Source organism: Cimex lectularius, unplaced genomic scaffold (genome assembly GCF_000648675.2).
Source record: "Cimex lectularius strain Harlan isolate CLEC.00 unplaced genomic scaffold, Clec_2.1 scaffold251, whole genome shotgun sequence".
Lineage (NCBI taxonomy): Eukaryota > Metazoa > Arthropoda > Insecta > Hemiptera > Cimicidae > Cimex > Cimex lectularius.
Genome location: NW_019394213.1, coordinates 118,764 through 138,576, shown reverse-complemented (window position 1 = coordinate 138,576; position 19,813 = coordinate 118,764). Strand labels below are relative to the sequence as shown.

The following is a 19,813-nucleotide window of genomic DNA, read 5'->3' as shown; positions in this document are numbered from 1 at the left end:
GGCGCCTCTTATTTCCACAGCCAGTCTCGCGGCTCAGCGCCTCTCTCTCCTCCAGCCGCTGAGTGTCTGTCTATTGACCTCATTAGAGGAGCCGAGTGTTTAGCATTTCGCAGGTTTCCGCCGGCCAGACGGTCGCCGTTCAACATATTCCTAGCCTCTTTTTGAAAGCTCAACTTTCATGTCATTCATATATTATGTTATTACTTGTTATATAACAATAAAGAATTTTTTTGAAGTTCACACTTTCCCTCATTCATGACAGATCTCCGTTTCTTTTCCGTCTGACTAGAATCAATGATTGGCCAAGACTTTTTGGACTTAATCTCCAAATAAGGTTATATTTTATGAGAACAATCAATAAGGGAAATTTCCCTTTCAAAATTATTTTACAAGAGGTTAAGGAAAGTTTTTTCTTTAAATAAGTGAAAGGAAAGTGCCGAAAGATCACACACACCAGACGAGTAATTGGGATAATCTCTTGATCCGCCTTGTCTCGCTTGTTGTCCTTGGTCTGTCCCGCTTCGGCGTAAAGAAGCGTTGGATTGTGAGGATGTCCATTTTATAAAAATTTCAAATAACCATTACGCAATAATTCAATGATGCTATAAATTTGCGATTTTTTTGGGTTTTTATAGATCACGTTTATTTAAATAAATAGCAGTTAATGGATCTCAGTTTAGATAATTAGAAATAACTTTTTTTTTTTTTGTGTGAAAAACCTGGTCTTCCATGATTTAGTCTGCATATATGATATTCATGATGTTGCCATCTTCATTTGTTCGTCTGTCATTTTGTAAACCATAAATAAGTCTTTGTACTATCGGCCTACATAAATAACAAATCGCGATTGTCGAAATAATACACGTAGCAGACCAAACTGAACAAAATTCTGATCAAAGTCCACCACCTCGCAGTCCTCAACAAGGAGTCTGAGTTTGGACATTAATGATCATCCTTGTCTGTATCTTGGACTGCAAACTAATAAAAACGTCGCGATAGTCGAAATAACTCACAGGCCAACGACTAAATAGAACATAAAACTGAACCAGGTTCACCACCTCGCAGTCCTCATCAAGGAATATCAGTTTGGACATTAATGATCATCCTTGTCTATCTGGGCCTACATACATAATAAAAACGTCGCAATTGCCGAAGTAATCACATACCATAACTGAACAAAGTCCACCACCTCGCAGTCGTCAAATAAGAATCTCAGTTCGATCGATTAATGATAATTCGTGTCTATATCGGCCTGCAGACTAATTAAAAACGTCTCGATTGACTAAAAAACATTCGGGCAAATGACTGAAAATGACAAAATGCTGAACCGAGACAACCACCTCGCAGTCCCCAACAAGGAATTTCTGTTTGGTCATAATGATTACCTACCTTCTGGTTTGGTCCGTGATACAGGTTTCGGCATTTTGTGATCTACCGCCTTCATCCACTCATTACAAATTTTGTTCTGCCGAAAATATGTCACTGTTTGACATAATTTAATTTGTAGCTTCGTCTTTAACGATGTATAAATTATATGACATATTGTTAAGATTACCCGGCATAGAGGCAAAAGGTGGAGAATGCAAAAAGGCAAAACTCACAGATCAAAATCACAGGATCAGAATACGTAGAACCCAAGAACAGATCTCACGATAGTTATTTTGTTTTTTGTTTGCTATAAAAGTGAATGTGATTTAAAATACTAGCACATGGTGGAGGTAATGTTAGTATATGATTAAAAGAATTGGATATACAAGTCATGATATTAGGGATCTAATGATGTACTATTGTCGATTATGTGTGGCACAACTATGGAATTATCATGTTAAGATATTACATCCGTAACATAACTCGGTTTCACTGGATCACGTTAGTCCTTATTAGCCGGAAGTGGCGAATCGTTTCTAACGTTCTCTTTCGGCATGGTGAAGGAAAGGGTGAGGATGATATCAAGTCCCTTGACCGACTTCCCCCTCCGTTCTGTGGCTTCGTGTTACTGAAACGGAAGGCGCCAGTCGTGTGTGTCCTCTCCCGGTCGAGGAGTGACTTTCAAATCCACCCCGGTCTCGACCTCGTGGCTCCTTCCTCCTGACGACTTTTCCCGCGGATATCGAAATCCGGGAGTAAACCACGGAAGAAAGGGACAGCTGTCCTCCGGTTGGGATAACGGTGCCCCCTCCTTTTAGCCTCATCACGAGGTGCCCGACTACTCCTAGCCTCGTCCTACCCTTTAAAACCGTTCTAATAATAAAAGCCCTTGCGGGAGGGAGAACCGATTGAAAACAATAACAAAATGCCTCTCTTCTTCATAATAGTTATACGAGACGGGTGACGCCGAAGGACCGGCACGCCACCTTCACCCCCCCCGGCCGGGCGCCGTGTTCCAGGGGTGTCCCATTCAAAACGCGGAACAGGCTCAATGGGATCGGGAGATTATCCGCCGGCGTTATATAACGGCGGAGGGAGGGAAAGGCCGGAGGAAGTAAATCGGATATGGGCCTTCTAAAAAGAGCCCATAAACCAGTTTGGGGAATTGTACAGTCTCGGTGGACATCGGTGCCGACTGTACTCTGCTAGGATCCGAGGAGCGCTTGGCATCGGCCCTTGGTATTCAGGCGCCTCCCCTCCTACGGTCTCTTTGTACGTCCAGGTCCACGTGCGTCTCCTTTTTTCTCAAAGGATTCCGTTTTGGGAACCTTTTCATTGAATATGAAATACAGGCCATGGGTCGGCGAGCCCTTAATCCGGGACAAACCGTCCCCAGGCCCCTCATGGCCCTCATTTATTTTTTTTCTACGCCCATTCATTCTTATCTCCAATTTAGAATATAGTAAAAGATCTCTATTACAGCATAATCCCTACAAAAACATACTACAGGATTTTTAATTCTGTAGAATAAATAACGTGCTTGAATAGGCGGGTTTTATTTTATATAAACACCATTTACACAAGAAAAAAATTCATGGATTTAAGAACATTGTAAACATCAAAATTCCGAACTTTCTACTCTCTTCTTGAAATGGGCTTTTTGGGCTAAAAATTTAAGGTTTATTTTGAATTAAGACAATCATAAAAAAAATACGTTTTGAGCATTTTATTAGATAGACAGAATAGTAGAAGTATTTTATTTTCCTTCAGGGAGATCTTGCAAAATTACGATATTACAAAAATTTTAATTATACATAAAGCATCAGGGGTAAGGCAAATTAGAAAGAAAAAAACTCATATTGCTTTATCTATATTTATTTTATTACTCTTTTTATGTATATCGTAAATTTTTATGTGATGTTTTCCTTTTTTTCTTCTTCTTTAAATAGAGAATTTTCATAAAATATGTTGCATAATATATATATATAGTATATCAAACCACCCTGTGTGTATGAAAAAAACCTATCAATTCAGAATTACCACTCCATTTCTAAATTTAACTATATTTGGTGAACAAATATAAAACTAAACTTACAATATTTGAATTGCCTTCAGCCATCGTAAATTTATGAGTTTTTATTAGTAGAGCGGACGAGATTTATAACCGTCCATTCTGCATTAAAATTGTGATGACATTTACTCTACTGAGCTAAAACTCATAAATTTATGACAGTTGAAACCATAATATCAAACATTTTTATATTCGTTATATTCTAAATCTTTACGAAGGAATCGAATGTTTTTTCTTTCTCTAAAATTTGCCTTATCCCTGGGACTGTATTTGCTTATTTGTTATAATAAAACCACCCTATGTATATGAAAAAACCTCCTAGTTCCTTCAAGCTTTCGAGGGATTATATATATATATANCCTTGTATTACAAAATCATGGATGAGGGAAATTTTAAAGAAAACAAAATATCATCATCCTTTTGACAACCTTTCTAGAAATTTATCCATTTCATCAGGACATTGAAACTATTTCTAATGATTTAACCATTTGTAATTCGTAATTTTAACAAATATAAAAATGCACTTACAATATTTGAATTGTCTTCAACCATCATAAATTAATGAGTTTTAGCTTAATAGAGATCACAATTTTAATATAGAATGGACGGTTTAGATCTCGTCCGCTCTACTAAGCAAAACTCATAAATTTTTGATGGTTAAAGCCATAATTTCAAACATAATAAGTAGATTTTTATATTCGTTTTATTTTAAAGCTTGACGAAGGAACTGAGGTTTTTTTTATTTATTTCAAATTCGCCTTATCCCTGGTACTGAATTTGTTTATTTGTTTTAATAAAACCACCCTATGAGTTTGAAAAAACCTCTCAGTTTTTATCGTAAATTCATGAGTTTTGCTTAGTGGAGTGAACAAAATCTACAATCGATTCTGCATAAAATTTTGCTAATTACCTTAGTAAACCCATCAGTTATGATGGTTGAAGCCATAATTTCAAACATTGTAAGTAAAAATGTGTGGTGATTAATGACCGTTAGTCGAAGATTATTCAGAAATCGTGAGATGCGATCTGGTGTGATGTAGGTTTCAGAAAAACATTTTCTTTATTGTGCCAACGTTTCGATCTTTATTGAGATCATCTTCAGGGCCTGGGATGAATAAAAAAAATATATTTTGCATTGTTTAAATTCACTTTTTTCCACATCCTACATGTATTTGTTAAATTTAAACAATGTTTGTAAATCCCAGGCCCTGAAGATGATCTCAATAAAGATCGAAACGTTGGCACGATAAAGAAAATGTTTTTCTGAAACCTACATCACACCAGACCGCATCTCACGATTTCTGAATAATTGTAAGTAAATTTTTGTATTCGTTATATTCTAAAGCTTGACGAAGGAACTGTTTTTTCTTTCTTTAAAATTTGGCTTTATCCCTGGGACTATATTTACTTATTTATTTTAACTTGCAATCATCTGCCCTTAAATTTTTTGTTTTTCTGTTTTTTTCATAATCCTTATAAATTAACGAAATTGAATTTTCATTTATTTTTCTAAGCATCTTTGGGATAGGGTTTAATTATCGATTGAATACTGTTTGGCTGGTTTCTTGGTAATGAACTAAAGACCAAAAATACCTCTACGGTTTTATATTTTAAATTATCATTTTGAAAATTATCTGATCATGGGACTGTTTGGATGAATGTTCTGTTTATTTCTTTTTTTGCTTTGGATGAGATGATGTAGTTGAGGGACGTACGACAGTCATATCTAGTCACTCGCCTTCAATAGATTTACACGAAACGAGTGCAAAAATACGTCCGCGAGATCCGAGATCGCAATAAATTAAAACCTTCGTTTGGCGACGTCTGCGTATAAAGAAGGTTAGTCTGGCGCCAGTGAGAGGTCGACTGGCCTTAGATAATTCATTGTAGCAAAGAGAGCGACCAGCTCTCCCGACCGACAAAAGGCCACTTTGTGTCCGAAGGCAGATGGTGATGCCTGGTGATGTCTGCATCGTTCAGGTTTGGCGAGTCAATCCGCACTTCTCGGAGGCACGATACCGATCAATCACTGCCTGTAAACTTTAAATTTACAGTTGAGCGCCTCTTCTATCTTTTTTTATAAATGCATGGTCGTCGGGATTATGAAAGATTGCGTGGATTTTTTGCCTGTACATCCGCTCGTTCTTAAGTTCTTAAAGCAACGATGTTAAAAATATCACGCCTCTATTGTGAACCCAGGTTTGACTTTTAACTTGGGAACAGAAAATAAAAACGTACAGTAATAATTAAAATTAATCATCATATTAAAGCTCAATTAACGTGCAAATCTGAAGAGTTTTATCAAACAGAAAACGTAAACCCATGAAATTTTCTTCCGTGAAACAAAAGAAAATGCTAATTTAAATATTTCTTTAGCAGGATACTAAAGGTTTTTTTTAGTAAATTCTACATGAAAAACCATGCGAAAATCAAAAATCAATTCAAAATTGAAAATTTTCTAGCAGGAAACGTTTAATATTTAATTTAAGACACGTGGTTAAATTATTTCTGTGCCCCAGATTCTGTTACGAGGTTGTTTCACATACGAAAGCGCAAATACATGAAATTTTCTAGCATGAAAAACAAAACAAAATGCTAATTTAAATATTTCTTTAGCAGAGTACTAAAACTTTTTTAGTAAATTCTATCTGAAAACCCATGAAAAAATCAATTCAAAATCGAAATTTTTCTACCAGAAAACGTTTAAAATTTAATTTATGACATTTGGTTAATAAATTAGTTCTGTGTACCTGTCTTTATGCATGTTCTATTACGAAGTTGTTCAGAAGAAAATGCTAATTTAAATATTTCTTTAGCAACATATTTTATATAGCTTTTTTTTAGTAAAGTCTACATGAAAACCCATGTGAAAAGTCAAAAATCAATTTAAAATCAATATCATTCAACAGAAAATTTATGACACGTGGTTAAATTATTTCTGTGCTGTCTTTCCATTTTCTATTACGAGGTTGTTCACATACGAAAACGCAAATATATGAAATTTTCTAGTTTGAAACAAAAGAAAATGCTAATTTAAATATTTCTTTAGCAGGATACTAAAGCTTTTTTACTAAATTCTACTTGCTACTTGAAACCCAATGCAAAAATCAATTCAATATTAAATTTACTAGCAGAAAACGTTTAAAATTTAATTTAAGACACGTGGTTAAATTATTTCTGTGACCCACTCTTTCAGCATTTTCTATTACGAGGTTGTTCACATAACAAATACATGAAATTTTCTAGCTTGAAACAAAAGAAAATGTTAATTTAAATATTTCTTTACCGGAATACTAAAACTTTTTTTAGTAAATTCTATCTGAAATCCAATGAAAAAATCAAATTTCCAGCAGAAAAATGTTCAAAATTTAATTTAACACACATGGACAAATTATTCCTACACCTTAGTATTTTAGAACATTCTGTTACGAGGATATTCACATCCAAAGGCGCAAACCCATGAAATTTTCTTGCTTGAAACTAAATATCGACTTCAAAATTATCCTTTCAAAAAATCCACCCTAAAACTCATTCATAAATTGTAGGTTTTATATGAAAAACAAATGTCAACGTAAAATTAATATTTTCCTGAAAACTTTCAATGTGAAAATATTTCATTTCTATCTTGAAAACCTGTGTTAATTGTAAGTCTGGAGAGTTTTTATAGCAAAAAATATCGATTAATATTCTGCATGTAACCCATTTGGAAACTCAAAAACCTATTAAGAAATGGGATTTTTTTTAGTAGAAAACGTTCAAAATTTAAGACAAGTGGTCAAATTATTTCTGTTACCTACTATTGCAACGCTTTCTGATATGAGGTTATTCACTGTATGTTTCGTTGTTATTCAACTAGATCCTGGAAGTTCCAATATCCAGAAGTCCATCATTAATTTTTTTTTTTTTAATGGCTTGGAAGTATTATTTTTTTTTTTTGTCTCATCCCGGTGTTTCCTTTCGCCATCTCCAACATACATGCTGTTAATTAAATTTGCCCCTTTTCTGAACTAGGGTGGGAAGAAACAGCTTTCTTGTCTTAACTGGATAATCTGTAAATTGATTACGACGCCAAATCTGAATTGAACAAGTTCGGTGTAAAAAAATATTTCAAAAAAACAACCGAGCGTAATTGATAATTAAAATGCAAAAATAATTACCTGTATGGAATGCTATTTAACAGAGAATCCTACCGAAAAACCAGGCATTATCACAAAGATTGCTTGCCTTTCAGGCAATTACAATATTGCGTTGTCAGTTTTCATCAATCAATGTAAGATGTGTCTACAATTAAACTGAGGCCATTTATAAAAATTGCGCAAAACCAATTGTGTCATAGAACTGGCTGTAAAAAAGTATAAAGAATGCTGCCATACTAGATAGCATTTCTGTTTTAATCAAACCTACAGAGATAAACTGATGAAAAAGAGAAAGGAAGTTTTTTTTTTTTTTTCCAGTCTTAACTATGAATTTATTTGGCATAGCGTGGCAGTCTATTATAATAAAAACACAATAAGGTCATTTGTTTATGTACAACTAATGTAAGCTGAATTAAGCCGGGTGCGTAAAGCATAAGCAGCATGACAGGGGAAGCATTAATTAAAATAAAAGATAAGATGAGTTATATAACAGTTTTATTATTGGCTCACGGGCGGATTGAAATCAACATAAAAAGCTAATTGGCCTTGGTGAAACCGTTGAAGCTCAACTCATTTATTTTCAGCAAAATAAAAGTATGAAATTTGAGTTGAAACCGAGGGTTGATTTGTAAGGTAGCCGGACGTCTTGACGGTACTCAAGATTGATTAAACTCACAGGCACAATTTATATTAATTAATTTTGTTTATTATGTTGTTTTCATAACTTTTTTCTCATTGGTTCTGTTATTTTGATTCCAGGCGATTCGGAAGCGTGTGGACAGTGGTGTAGACTCGCTTACTGGGAGCTTTCACAAAGGATAGGAAGGCAGTACCCTGTAGAAAACAACTTCGTAAACGTATTCGGGAGCCTTCCTCGTGGCGATGGCCTTTCCCTGGCGACCCTGGCCATGCAGAAAACGCCCAACCCCGACGTTCTGAAAGCTCGCGAGAAGATCGGAAGAGGTAAAATTAATTTATTTTATTTTTATTATATTATCCATCCTGAACTGTATTTTGAAATACTGAGTCAATATAAAAATCTTCAACTCAAGTGTGCACCAACCTCAATCTTGCTCTACCAAAGTTTTGTCAACGTGGCAATTTTAAATGTATTCCTTTGTACATTCATGCTAATAAATATGTTCATACATACATTTAATACTAAAAAACAAAAAAACATAAGACTAACTATAAAATAATCTAAAAATCTGAAAAGGAACCCATAGTGCCTACTTGCTCTTTATATTGAACCAAGGCTAAATTATGTGCTGTTCATTCAATGTGTTATGTTTCTATCATTATTAAAAGCTTGAATGATTGGTTTATTTGCTACAATGTGGCATCGAAAATGTCTAAATCATTTACTTAATTTTTTTAAACATTAATTTTAAATAACTTTGTCTTTTATTTTTAGGGGTGACTCTGAGTAAAGAGGACGACGGGGTTTGGGCGTACAACATGTCAGACAATCCGGTGTTCGTGAATTCTCCAGCGTTGGACGATCCGGATTCGAGCTTCTGCATTGTGTATAAGGTGCCACCCGGCTATTGCCTCAACGTTTTTACCGAAACAGCGAGATGCAAACCTTGGACGACAATATCACGGCCGCACATTGGACCAATTGATCCGTTCTCGATTAGGATCAGTTTCACCAAAGGTTGGGGGCCGAAGTACACGAGGCAAGAGGTGACTTCATGTCCTACATGGCTAGAAATCCTTCTGGCTCCTTGTAGGTGACTGTTCAAATACATTCTCACACAATCCCCCGACCTCCAATCAAATTTTTATTGTTATAGCTTTAAGCAGTATTCCCCTTTGTGAAAAGGAGGCGTGGAACACTTATGTACCTTAATAAAAATGTTTGTACATAATGTTGGGGAATCCTTTTAGTCATTTTTTCCCAATTATCCTTAGAATTCTTAAGCAGAACACAGTGCCTTGTATTATAAGCTGCTTAAATCCTTTTGTTTTTGACTGGATCACTCAGGGGTTCAATTTGTCTTATTTTGAATAAAAATAGTTGAAATGTGCTTTGGAATTTACATTTTAATACTATACTACAGTAGTGCCTAACTCCGAAATGCCTTAGAAAAAAAAAAGTCCAATTTTCTGTAAAGATATTTTTCATATTAAATGTTTATTTATAAAATTGTTACAATACTAATAGACTAGGATGGCCTTAAACATTGTTGAAATATTTAAACAAGAGCTTAAGTGTACATAAAGGTCTTATTGTGCAAATATTTATATTTGAAATTTATAAATTAAAAGAGAAAAACAAAAACCACAAAGTACTGACACTTTCACAATTTGTAAGTCGAAAAAACATCGACATGTGAATTCAAATGCTCTTGAACTGTACTTAAGAGAATTAATTTTAAAACGATATTGCTCGATTTGTAAATTAAGTACCGATAGACTGCATATTACAAAGATTTATATATATTTTTTCATAAAAAATATAAAAAATAATATATATATTGCCATTCTGAGCTGTGCCTTTAATGTATACACTTATTTATTAAAAGTGCTATTTTACATTGGTGATGAGAGTTCTGCCAAAAAACAGTTTTTTAATAAAGCAATAAACAAAATTAAGCCTTCATGTGGAAAATATTGGCAATTTACATGTTTGTAAACTATGGACTAGTTTAGTATAATTTTTTGTCATCCATTATTAAAAATAATAAAACAAAAATGGCATTCCAAAGGCTAAATTGGAGTCTGATAAATTGTACCTAAATTTACAACCTTACTTAATTTTTTGTAATTGTTAAATTGGAATAAAACTGAAATTGGCACTTAGCCTGTACTTACTCTCGTTAAGACATGTGTGAATGGTACCATCAACAAAATAATGACTTCCATAAATTCGTAATATGTAATTCTTAAATTTATTTTCTTTTTCTTAAAGCAGCTTTCTTATATTTTCAATTTATTGTAATTTTAGTTTACAGCGAGAGAAATCAAATTAAAACTACTTGTATTTAGGCCACAAATCATCACATATATTTTTCTCTATTTTTTCCCTTATTGTTGACTTTTGAAATAACAGTTAGACTGTAACTTTGTTGATGTTATAGTATTTATTAAAATCATTATATTGTAAATATATTTTTTTTATTGCGAATTTGTTCAGGTATTCACGAGTGCCTGGCAATCAATTGCAATTGTACATAATGTACAAAGCTGCCTTGTATTCTAGTAAATTTAAATAACAATTTAATGGCTATTTTATGTACATAATTTACATAATGTGTAACAAAATACAGGGGAATTATTTCTCATTTATATTAAATAAAAATAAATTAATTACTTATTTAGTTTTTTATTTATTGTCATTTTGTTCTGCTAAACCTTTTCTTCGCATCTTTTAAAAGATGGTGGACAAAACGGAGTCGAGAATATGATGCAAACTATCAAATTTTATTCGAGATCAATAAGTTTGGTCGTCCCGTTTGATGAAGAGCAAAAATTTAACGATCAAAGTAATGAGGTAGTTCACAGGTTCAAGAATGGTGACATCTGCCTTGAAAAAGCAAGGAGCAAAAAGAGCAATAGCAAGGAATGTTAAGGCACAATAACCTATTCTCAGATGAGATTTAATGTTTTGGCGTAGATGGAATAACGAGGGTAAAAATGGGATAATTTGATGCTTAATAGAATTAGGTTATTCTGTTGATAACAGGGGATGACAAGTCCTTTATGTTCAGAGATGATCCTCAGGAAAACGCAGTGACCCACCGTTAACAATGCCAAAAGCTGGATTACATCCCAAGAATGTGTGGGATTGGAAGGAGGTGCGTTCTGGACTTAATAAAATTTCTCAAATATGCCATATAATATGCACTTATAAAACCTCAACTATGCAATGTTATATGCACACAACCTTTAAATGTAGCATATAATTTATAATGAAAATAAGCGGCAGGAATGCCAGACATCACCCAAATAATATTTAACAACTTTATTTTTTTGACATTTTTTTTTCTTTTTGACCTAATATACAATCATTTTGAAAGGAAATAGAACAGAAAAATGTCAGTCATGCAAAAATCATACAATTTAAAATGTACAAAATAAACAATTAATTATTCTTTTTATGTCAGGTTTTGGTTGAGATAAAAAAGTTAGTGTAGGGTTCAAATCCCGCTCGTGACACTAACTGTTTTATCTCAACCAAACCTTACATAAAAAGAATAATTATTTGAAAGAAGTAATTTGGTCAATTGACCACTAAAACAAATGGATAAATAATTAAGCTTAATTTATGATCATGACCTCAATCTGAATACAATGAGACACTTCATTTCTGTAAAATTTTAAAAAACTGACCAGAGTGGAGACACCAAACTGCATCTCACGATCTCTAAATAATCATTAATTAACGGTCACTAAACACCACACAAATCTTTTCAAGTTCGACAGAGATGATGGGAGCATATTTGTAGATACTTAAAATAATTGGGTCATCAATTACCTGCATTTCCATTTAAGATTATAATAATTTTACCCAATTCAATCAAGGTTATATTTTTATTTTATTTTTATTTTTTTTTGGGGGGGGGGATTTTACTAATTTTTGGTTTGCATTGAGAGGAAAATGTCAACCTGCTATTTTACAAGAAGTTACTATTGTCAGCTCTTTTTTATTTTCCAGGTTGAAAATATGAAATAAAACTGAAACTATTTGTATGTTTCAAATGAGGTTCCTATTTTCACAACCTGATAACATCAGTAAAAGTAATTTTTCAAGAAAGGCAAAAAACCTTGCACCTATAAATTTTGGAAATGGGGGGGGCTCAAACAAATAAGATGCTGATTATTTTAAGAGAAGGAAGAGACAAATGATCAGCAGTGGTCATAATTTGCAATATTAATTATTCCAATTAATTGTTTTTGTGTTTTTTTTATCTAAGGCTTTTTTGTTGAGATGAAAAATTAGTGTCACGAGCGACATTCGAACCCACAACCTCCGGCTGCTCTTACCATTTGAGCTATCAAGACTTCAATCTCATTGGACACCACCCCCTCATCTCAACCTACAACCATTTGAATTTTCCCCTTGTTTTTTGCCATTTTTCAAATATGGCATAAAAATTTACAAATAGGGATATATTTTCAAATGTCGTGTAATCAGGATTCAATTCTTAGTGACTTATGTAGCGGTCATGGGGAGCTTAGTGAAGTAATTACTTCATTTTTAATTAAATTAATCCATATTTGTATAGTGGTCATAATTGACCATATTAGTTATTCAATTTATTATATTAATCGAAGTCAAAAACTCAAGTGATTAGGGCGCAGAGTATTGCGCAGTATTGTCAGAGGGTGTGGGTTCGAATCCTGTTTGACATAAGGCAGTATTATACCAGCATATAAGCATTTTAAAATATTTATCAATTTTGTTGATATTCTACACTGAGGTATAAAATAAGAGATCAAAAAAGGGCATACATAAGAATTTAATTATTAATTATATGTAAAAAAAACCCATAGACATACTGTTGAAGATTTATAAATAAAGCTTTTTATACAAGTAACTTGATTCATCATGCCTCAACTCTTTCCACTTTTTTATGCCTTTTTAAGTCTTGTCTTCTTGACTACCTCCTGTCCTTAAATTTAACACCGAGGATGGCTAATTTTCTGTTAATTTTTTCCTTTCTTATTTAATCGTAAAAAATTTAATTCAGTATTAAAATTGCATAAGATTTAATTATTAGAAAAAAACAGAGGTCCAAACTATGCCTAACTCTCCATGCTAGGATGCCAGAACGCATCTGCAGACAACTGTTTGTTTTTCCAATCAAACAAAAGACAAAAATATATAACAACAATTTGTAATTATTTTAAAATTTATTGTGAAATTGTACGGTTAAAATCAAAACACAATATATATATATAAGCATAAGCTTGGCCTATCTGCCAGATTTCACCATATCCCTAATACATATGCAAAGAAAAGGAAACAAAATGTTTTAAGGAAAAATGCGCAAGAACTTTAATGAAGAATTTAAATACTAAATTATGAAACACATTTAAAAATTTACAGTAAACTGTTAGAAATGATTATTTATTATATATTCAATATTTACTAGTAATGTATAATAAATAATTATGTCCTTTTTTTTACTCATATTACAAACTTTGCCAGTAGATTCTACAGTAAAAATGGACCAAAAAGTCCTAACTATGGTCCAAATCTCAACAGTTTCGGGGTTATTCCCCCCTTTTTTTTAAGATTTCAGGATCTTGCTTCAAATAAACAATGTTAACTTGAAAACTAAAAGGTTTTGGAAAAATCCGTTCATACCATTGAAAACTACGTTACATTTATAATAAGATGTGAAAAACACTAAACTTGTAAATGTTGGTGAAATAAGCATTTTAATAGCAGAACTTTGAAACATATTTATTTTTAAATTGAAAAACTTATTATGATGATTCTAAACTACTATTTCCCAACCTAGGCACCAGCTAATTTCAGAAAACCTACTACAATCAATATCCTTTTCACTGGGGTAATTGCTTTTTTAATTACGTTTTCCAAAGATGAAGAAAAGGAAAAAACGTGGTTGATGGATTGGTAAGGTGGAAAGAATTTTTAAAAAATTATGGAAATTTTGGATGAATTTATTAAACGTTTTTTTAATTTTGATTTGAAATGATGCTCTTCACCCTCTGCAAAGCACAAGCGAGCCCATTTTTTTATATTAGCCACTGTAGCACTAAAGTTCAATTTAAGTTTAAGTTTTTCAGCAGCAGACAGGATCCATTGCTTTAAAATTACAAGATTTGATACACTTCACTCTTCATAAATCCCCAAACGAAAAAGTCCATGAGGGTCAAGGTCAATAATAACAATAATACAATAATCCTTTAATCAAAGTTGCAGTCATGTTGGTAAATAAGTAAAACTTGTACTATTTCGGTTTCGAACACAAATAAAAAAACGTTAATTAAATTTATCCAAAATTTCCATAATTTTTTTTAAATCTTTCCACCTTACTAATCCATCAACCACGGTTTTTTTCCTTTTCTACATCAATTTCTTCATCTTTGAACAAAGTAATTAAAAATGCAATTGCTCCACTGAAAAGGATATTAATTGGAGTAGGTTTTCTGAAATTTGCTGATGTTTAGGTTTGCAAATAGTAGTTTGGAATCATCAAAAGAAGGTTTTCAACCTTGAAAAAAAATTTTTTTTCAAAGTTCTAGCTACTAAAACACTTATTTGACCAACGTTTACAAGTTAAGTGTTTATCACATCTTATTAGATATGTAATGTAGTTTAAAATGGTATCAACGTATTTGTCCAAAACCTTTTAGTTTTCAAGTTATCATTGTTTATTTAAAGCAAGATCGTGAAATCTTAGAAAATCAGAAAAATGGGAATAACTCCAAAATTGTTGAGATTCGGACCTAGATATTTGGAACTTTTTTCCATTTTTTATTATTTAAAAAAAAATTAGTTTATTATACATTACTATTAAATATTGAATATCTAATAAATAATCATTTATAAAAGTATAATTTTTTTTCTTCTACTTTTCTATATTTTTTAATATTTTATATTGCATATTTTTCCTTAAAACATTTTGTTTCCTTTTCTTTGCATATGTATGGTGAACTTTAGCAGATAGACTTATTTTTTTTACGAGGGTTCGCAACAGCAGAGGTCACATCAACCCTCGGGGTGCCGGTGTTTTTGAAAAAAATCACATTTGGAAAGGCTATTGCTTTTGCTTATATATTTTGTTTTGATTTTACCTGTAAAATTTCACAATACATTTTGCAATAATAACAAATTGTTGTTGTATATTTTTGTCTCTTGTTTGAATGGAAAAACTAACAGTTGCCTATGGATGCCTTCTGACACCCTAGCATGGAGAGTTAGAGAGTTAGGAATGGTTTGGATCTCTGGTTTTTCTAATAAATAAAACTTATGCAATTGTATTTTATTAATACTAAAACGCTTATTTCAACAATGTTTACAAGTTTAGTATTTATCACATCTTATTGGAAATATAACGTAGTTTTTAATGGTATGAACGTATTTGCTCAAAATCTTTTAGTTTTCGAGTTATCATTGTTTATCTGAAGCAGAATTGTGAAATCTTAAAAAATCAGAAAAGGGGGAATAACAACGAAACTGTTGAGATTGGGATGGTATGATTGAATGTAGAATCTATTGGCAAAGTACTAAGTAGTACACGACTAGTTAAACACCCTGTATTGTCTTTGGGTTTTATAGCATAATCTTAGGTGCTGAGTCGTGGTGCGATCTGCGATGAAGACGTTGAACTATGAAGAGTTCATTCAATCGTACTTCGGAGAGAGGGCTGCAGTAAAAGTAGAGGGAGGACAACAAATTTTCAAACTAAACACATTCGGTCCGCCTTGTCTCGACAGGTCAGACACCCGCCTCCGGCTTCCTTCTGCAAGCGATTAGTGAACGACGATATGAGTGCGTTTACCGGTGAAAGACGATGATCCAGTGAATCGTTTACATGCCGAACTATGAGGAACAGATTCAGGTGGATCAGGTGAAATGTCTATTTTTGAAGCTGACGAAAATACTGAGAGCTAGAGAAATGGGCTTCTCGACTCACTTGCAGACAAAGGCTGCACACGAGGCGCTCCTTTCGCGCGAGGACGCCGAGCTGCGCCTTCTGCAGTGCATGCACCGGTGCGTTTCGAACAAAGTGAAGCGCGACAAAGAGTATGCCATCGCCGTCTCGGAGATCGCCGCAGAGGCACAGAAGACGGAGGAACTGTGCGGATCCGTCGTCGCACAGGCGTGGCGCGGGATGATGGACGAACTGGACAACGCGGCGAAAATCGTCAGGTCCAACGCGGAGTTCGTCGAGAAGGAGACCCTCGAAAAGCTGACGACCCTCTGCCGGGAGAAACGAAAGGCGAGGAAGCACTATCTCGAAGAATACACGAGGATTTACCAACAATTCACAAACGTGAGTACTTTTTCTTTATGATAATGCCCATTTGAAAGAAATTGCTGCACGATAATGATGGTCACAAAATAACCGATGACTTTTTCGTACAGCAAACTCTAAAGTTAACTTAGTTAAAAACCGGTTAAAACATTTACTTTTTCAAATTTTTTTCTATTATTTTAGATGTTTCACTAGTTTCAGAAAGTTCTTTTACATATTTAGTACAATTACTGAAGCGATAGGTATCAGAAATCTAGTTGAAATAATCGAATACATCAAAACTTCAACTCGCAACACACCTCAACCGGTAGGTGAAAATCTAAAAGCCATGTGATTACATATAAACCTAAACAAAACAACAAGTAAAAAATCCCTAACGAAGTCAAATCATAAAAAGTTGAACATTTACCCTTCTCGAAGACTCATGAAGACCTAACAGAAAGCACGTCTTGTGTGGACCTTTCACGTAATAGATTATCACTCTGTTTTATTCATTGAAGCTCAAACAACATAAAAAAATCTAAGCACTAATAATTTGTACTTCATATCTATTAAGAATATCCTTAAAGACCTAGAATGAATCGGTACATGAATATCTTTGGTCGACGTAGGCTTACTCTAAGAAGAACCAAGGTCTTTTTCGTACAGCAACCTTTAAATTTAACTTATATTACATATAAACCTTAAAAGAAACATAAGAGTAAAAAATCCCCAACATAAATGTCAAATCATTAAAAGTTGAATGTACGCTCATCGAGGACTCACGAAGGCCTAACAGAAGGCACATCTTGTGCACCTTTCACATAATAGAGTATCACCACTGTTTTATCAATTAATGCTCAAACAGCATAAAAAAATCTAAGAAGAAATAATTTGTATCTCATTATTGATAAAGCATATCCTTAAAGCCCTTAAACGAATCTGTGCACGATTGTCTTTGTTCTTCGCAGGCATACTCAGACTGATAAGAAGAACGAAGAAGAGCCTCAAAGCTTCTTCTTACTTTTACCAATGCTAATTTAATTAACGAACTAATTAAAAATTAAATTGATTAATACTGTAAAGCATTTATACGATACTATTGACAATGAAGTTATTCCAATCTTCATCAGTTTACAATTCTGCCTTTTTTGGGCCATTTTGGACTAAATTTCAGCCTATTTAAAGCAGCGTATGGAAAAATCAAACAAAATTTTAATTTTCTACATACAAAAAACCCAAAAATTTTAACGAGTATGAGACTTATAATTCGTTTTGGAGTTTCATTGTTTGAAAATTCGTGTAGCCAGAATCGAATTTATATTTTTATGTAATAATTATGTTATATTCCCAGAAATTTTTTTAATATTTATTTTATTGTTGTTTGAAGTTTCGAACATGAATTGCCGCCAGTGTTAATCGCCTCAACTGAAAACGAAAAAAGTTATGTGAAAATTTTATAAAACGTGCTCGATCGTCACTATTGAGAAATATATCAACATTTTCCGCTTATTTTGGTTTTACCTTTGAATAATTTGTAAATATTTACATCGGTTGTTTAAATACAAATATTTTTGTCAACTAACACTTGTTAGTTTTTGGTCTGTAAATGAGGATCTCGTTGTTCTTTGGCAAACACTTGGTAAAGTCATCCAGCTTTTATTTATTATCTGATCATTTGCCCCTTATTCCGAATTTTTGGCGATTTGTCAAATAGATAAAAAAAAATTTTTTTTAAATTAGAATATCTAATGAACAAACGTGACCAGCGAGGCGATAATATTTTCCATTTATTGGTCTATTTCTAAACAAGAATCAACAAGGAAAAAATAAACAATTTATAATTTAGCACTATTTTTTTTAATGCTCAGTACGACGTAAGTTTGCAGAAAGAAAAGTACTTTATATGATAAAGACTATATCACTTTCTTATCAACTTGGGGTCAGAATTTATCAAGAATGTTAACAACATTGGACTTTAAAAAAGCTTTAAAATATTGTCTCTTAATTACTATCAAAAGGTTATTTTTATCAATTATCAATATAATTATCCTCGTGATATCACACTTTTCTCGAAATACACTGTTCACTGCTCATTGACTTCGTGTAGGTCTTTCCTTTTTTATTTTAGAAAGAAAGAAAGAAAGAAAGAAAGAAAGAAAGAAAGAAAGAGAGAGAGAGAGAGAGAGAGAGAGAGAGAGAGAGAGAGAGAGAGAGAGAGAATATGCGCGCACACACTTGCGTGTATGACTGAGAAAACAAGTAAATATGTGAAGGTGCTGTGAAGCCTAAGAACATGTGAGATGTGTTACTGTATATTCAATTTATTAGTATTATTTTGTAATTAATCTAATCGTTTTCGATGCTTTTGATATTTATAAAAGTAATTCAAATAGTTCAAATTAGCCACCTGTATCTAAAATAGGTCAAAACGCCCTATAAAAGGTTTGTATTCTGATGTTTTTAAAATAATTTCGCATCGTTTATCCTTGAGGTTTCTTTATATTTAAAGAACGGATTATTATATAACACAAATCGGATAATAAAAGGTACCATTATGCCCTTCGGACACGGATAATTTTCCTTTCAATATCCAGGATCTCATGGGATCCACTTGAAAGGAAGAAAATAAACCTCGAGAGCTTATCAGTTTTGTCAAATGAAATATGGAATACCAATATTAGCATGTAATTCGACGCACATGTTTTACATAAATCGTGAATCGGGAAAGGTCTTTGTGAAGTAATATTTAAAAAAATTAAATTCGAGACGCATTTTTAAAAGAAAACTGTCATCATTTATGGAACTTTTACCCTCATTCAAAACATAAATCAGAACAATTAATAATTAATATTATATAAATTATAGTTACTGTATTACAAATATTTATAAATAATAATAATAGCCCGCGCAGGTGCCCTTTATGCAGAGAAAGGTTGCTCGATGTGTCCCATATAATAGAGACGTGTCATGCCTTGGCTCCATACAGAGAGCGTGTAGGCATGCCGCCGGTATTAAGAATGGTTATGCAGGTCGATGGAGGAATATTGATTACTACATGTACTAAATAGAATGAATGCAATGTACTAGGTGTGAATGTATTTATTTCTGTGAATGCGTACTGAATGTGTGTTGTTATATTTTGCATGTGCTCGGGGCTGAAATGACCAAGCTGTCGGATGTTCCTTAAAAAAAAAAAAATAATAATAATAATATTAAATAAGGAAAGATAGCTCCCTAAAAAAAGAAGTGTTATTGTGTTTTTGTTTTATTATTAATGTTAAGTAGCAAGTGTATTTATA

General features: G+C 32.9%; 2 protein-coding genes across 2 annotated transcripts in view; both read left to right on the top strand.

The window, feature by feature from the left end:
- The window catches only part of LOC106664348 (mothers against decapentaplegic homolog 6), a 41,185-nt gene extending 30,341 nt beyond the window's left edge, over positions 1–10,844 (top strand). Inside the window, exons 4-5 of the mRNA XM_014390016.2 lie at positions 8,335–8,538; positions 8,990–10,844. Of these exons, the coding sequence (XP_014245502.1) occupies positions 8,335–8,538; positions 8,990–9,312 (527 nt within the window). The 3' untranslated portion in view covers positions 9,313–10,844. The remainder of the gene's footprint in view (positions 1–8,334; positions 8,539–8,989) is intronic.
- A 5,104-nt stretch (positions 10,845–15,948) lies between these two features.
- The window catches only part of LOC106664359 (tyrosine-protein kinase Fer), a 58,710-nt gene continuing 54,845 nt past the window's right edge, over positions 15,949–19,813 (top strand). Inside the window, exon 1 of the mRNA XM_014390033.2 lies at positions 15,949–16,550. Within this exon, the coding sequence (XP_014245519.1) occupies positions 16,089–16,550 (462 nt within the window). The 5' untranslated portion in view covers positions 15,949–16,088. The remainder of the gene's footprint in view (positions 16,551–19,813) is intronic.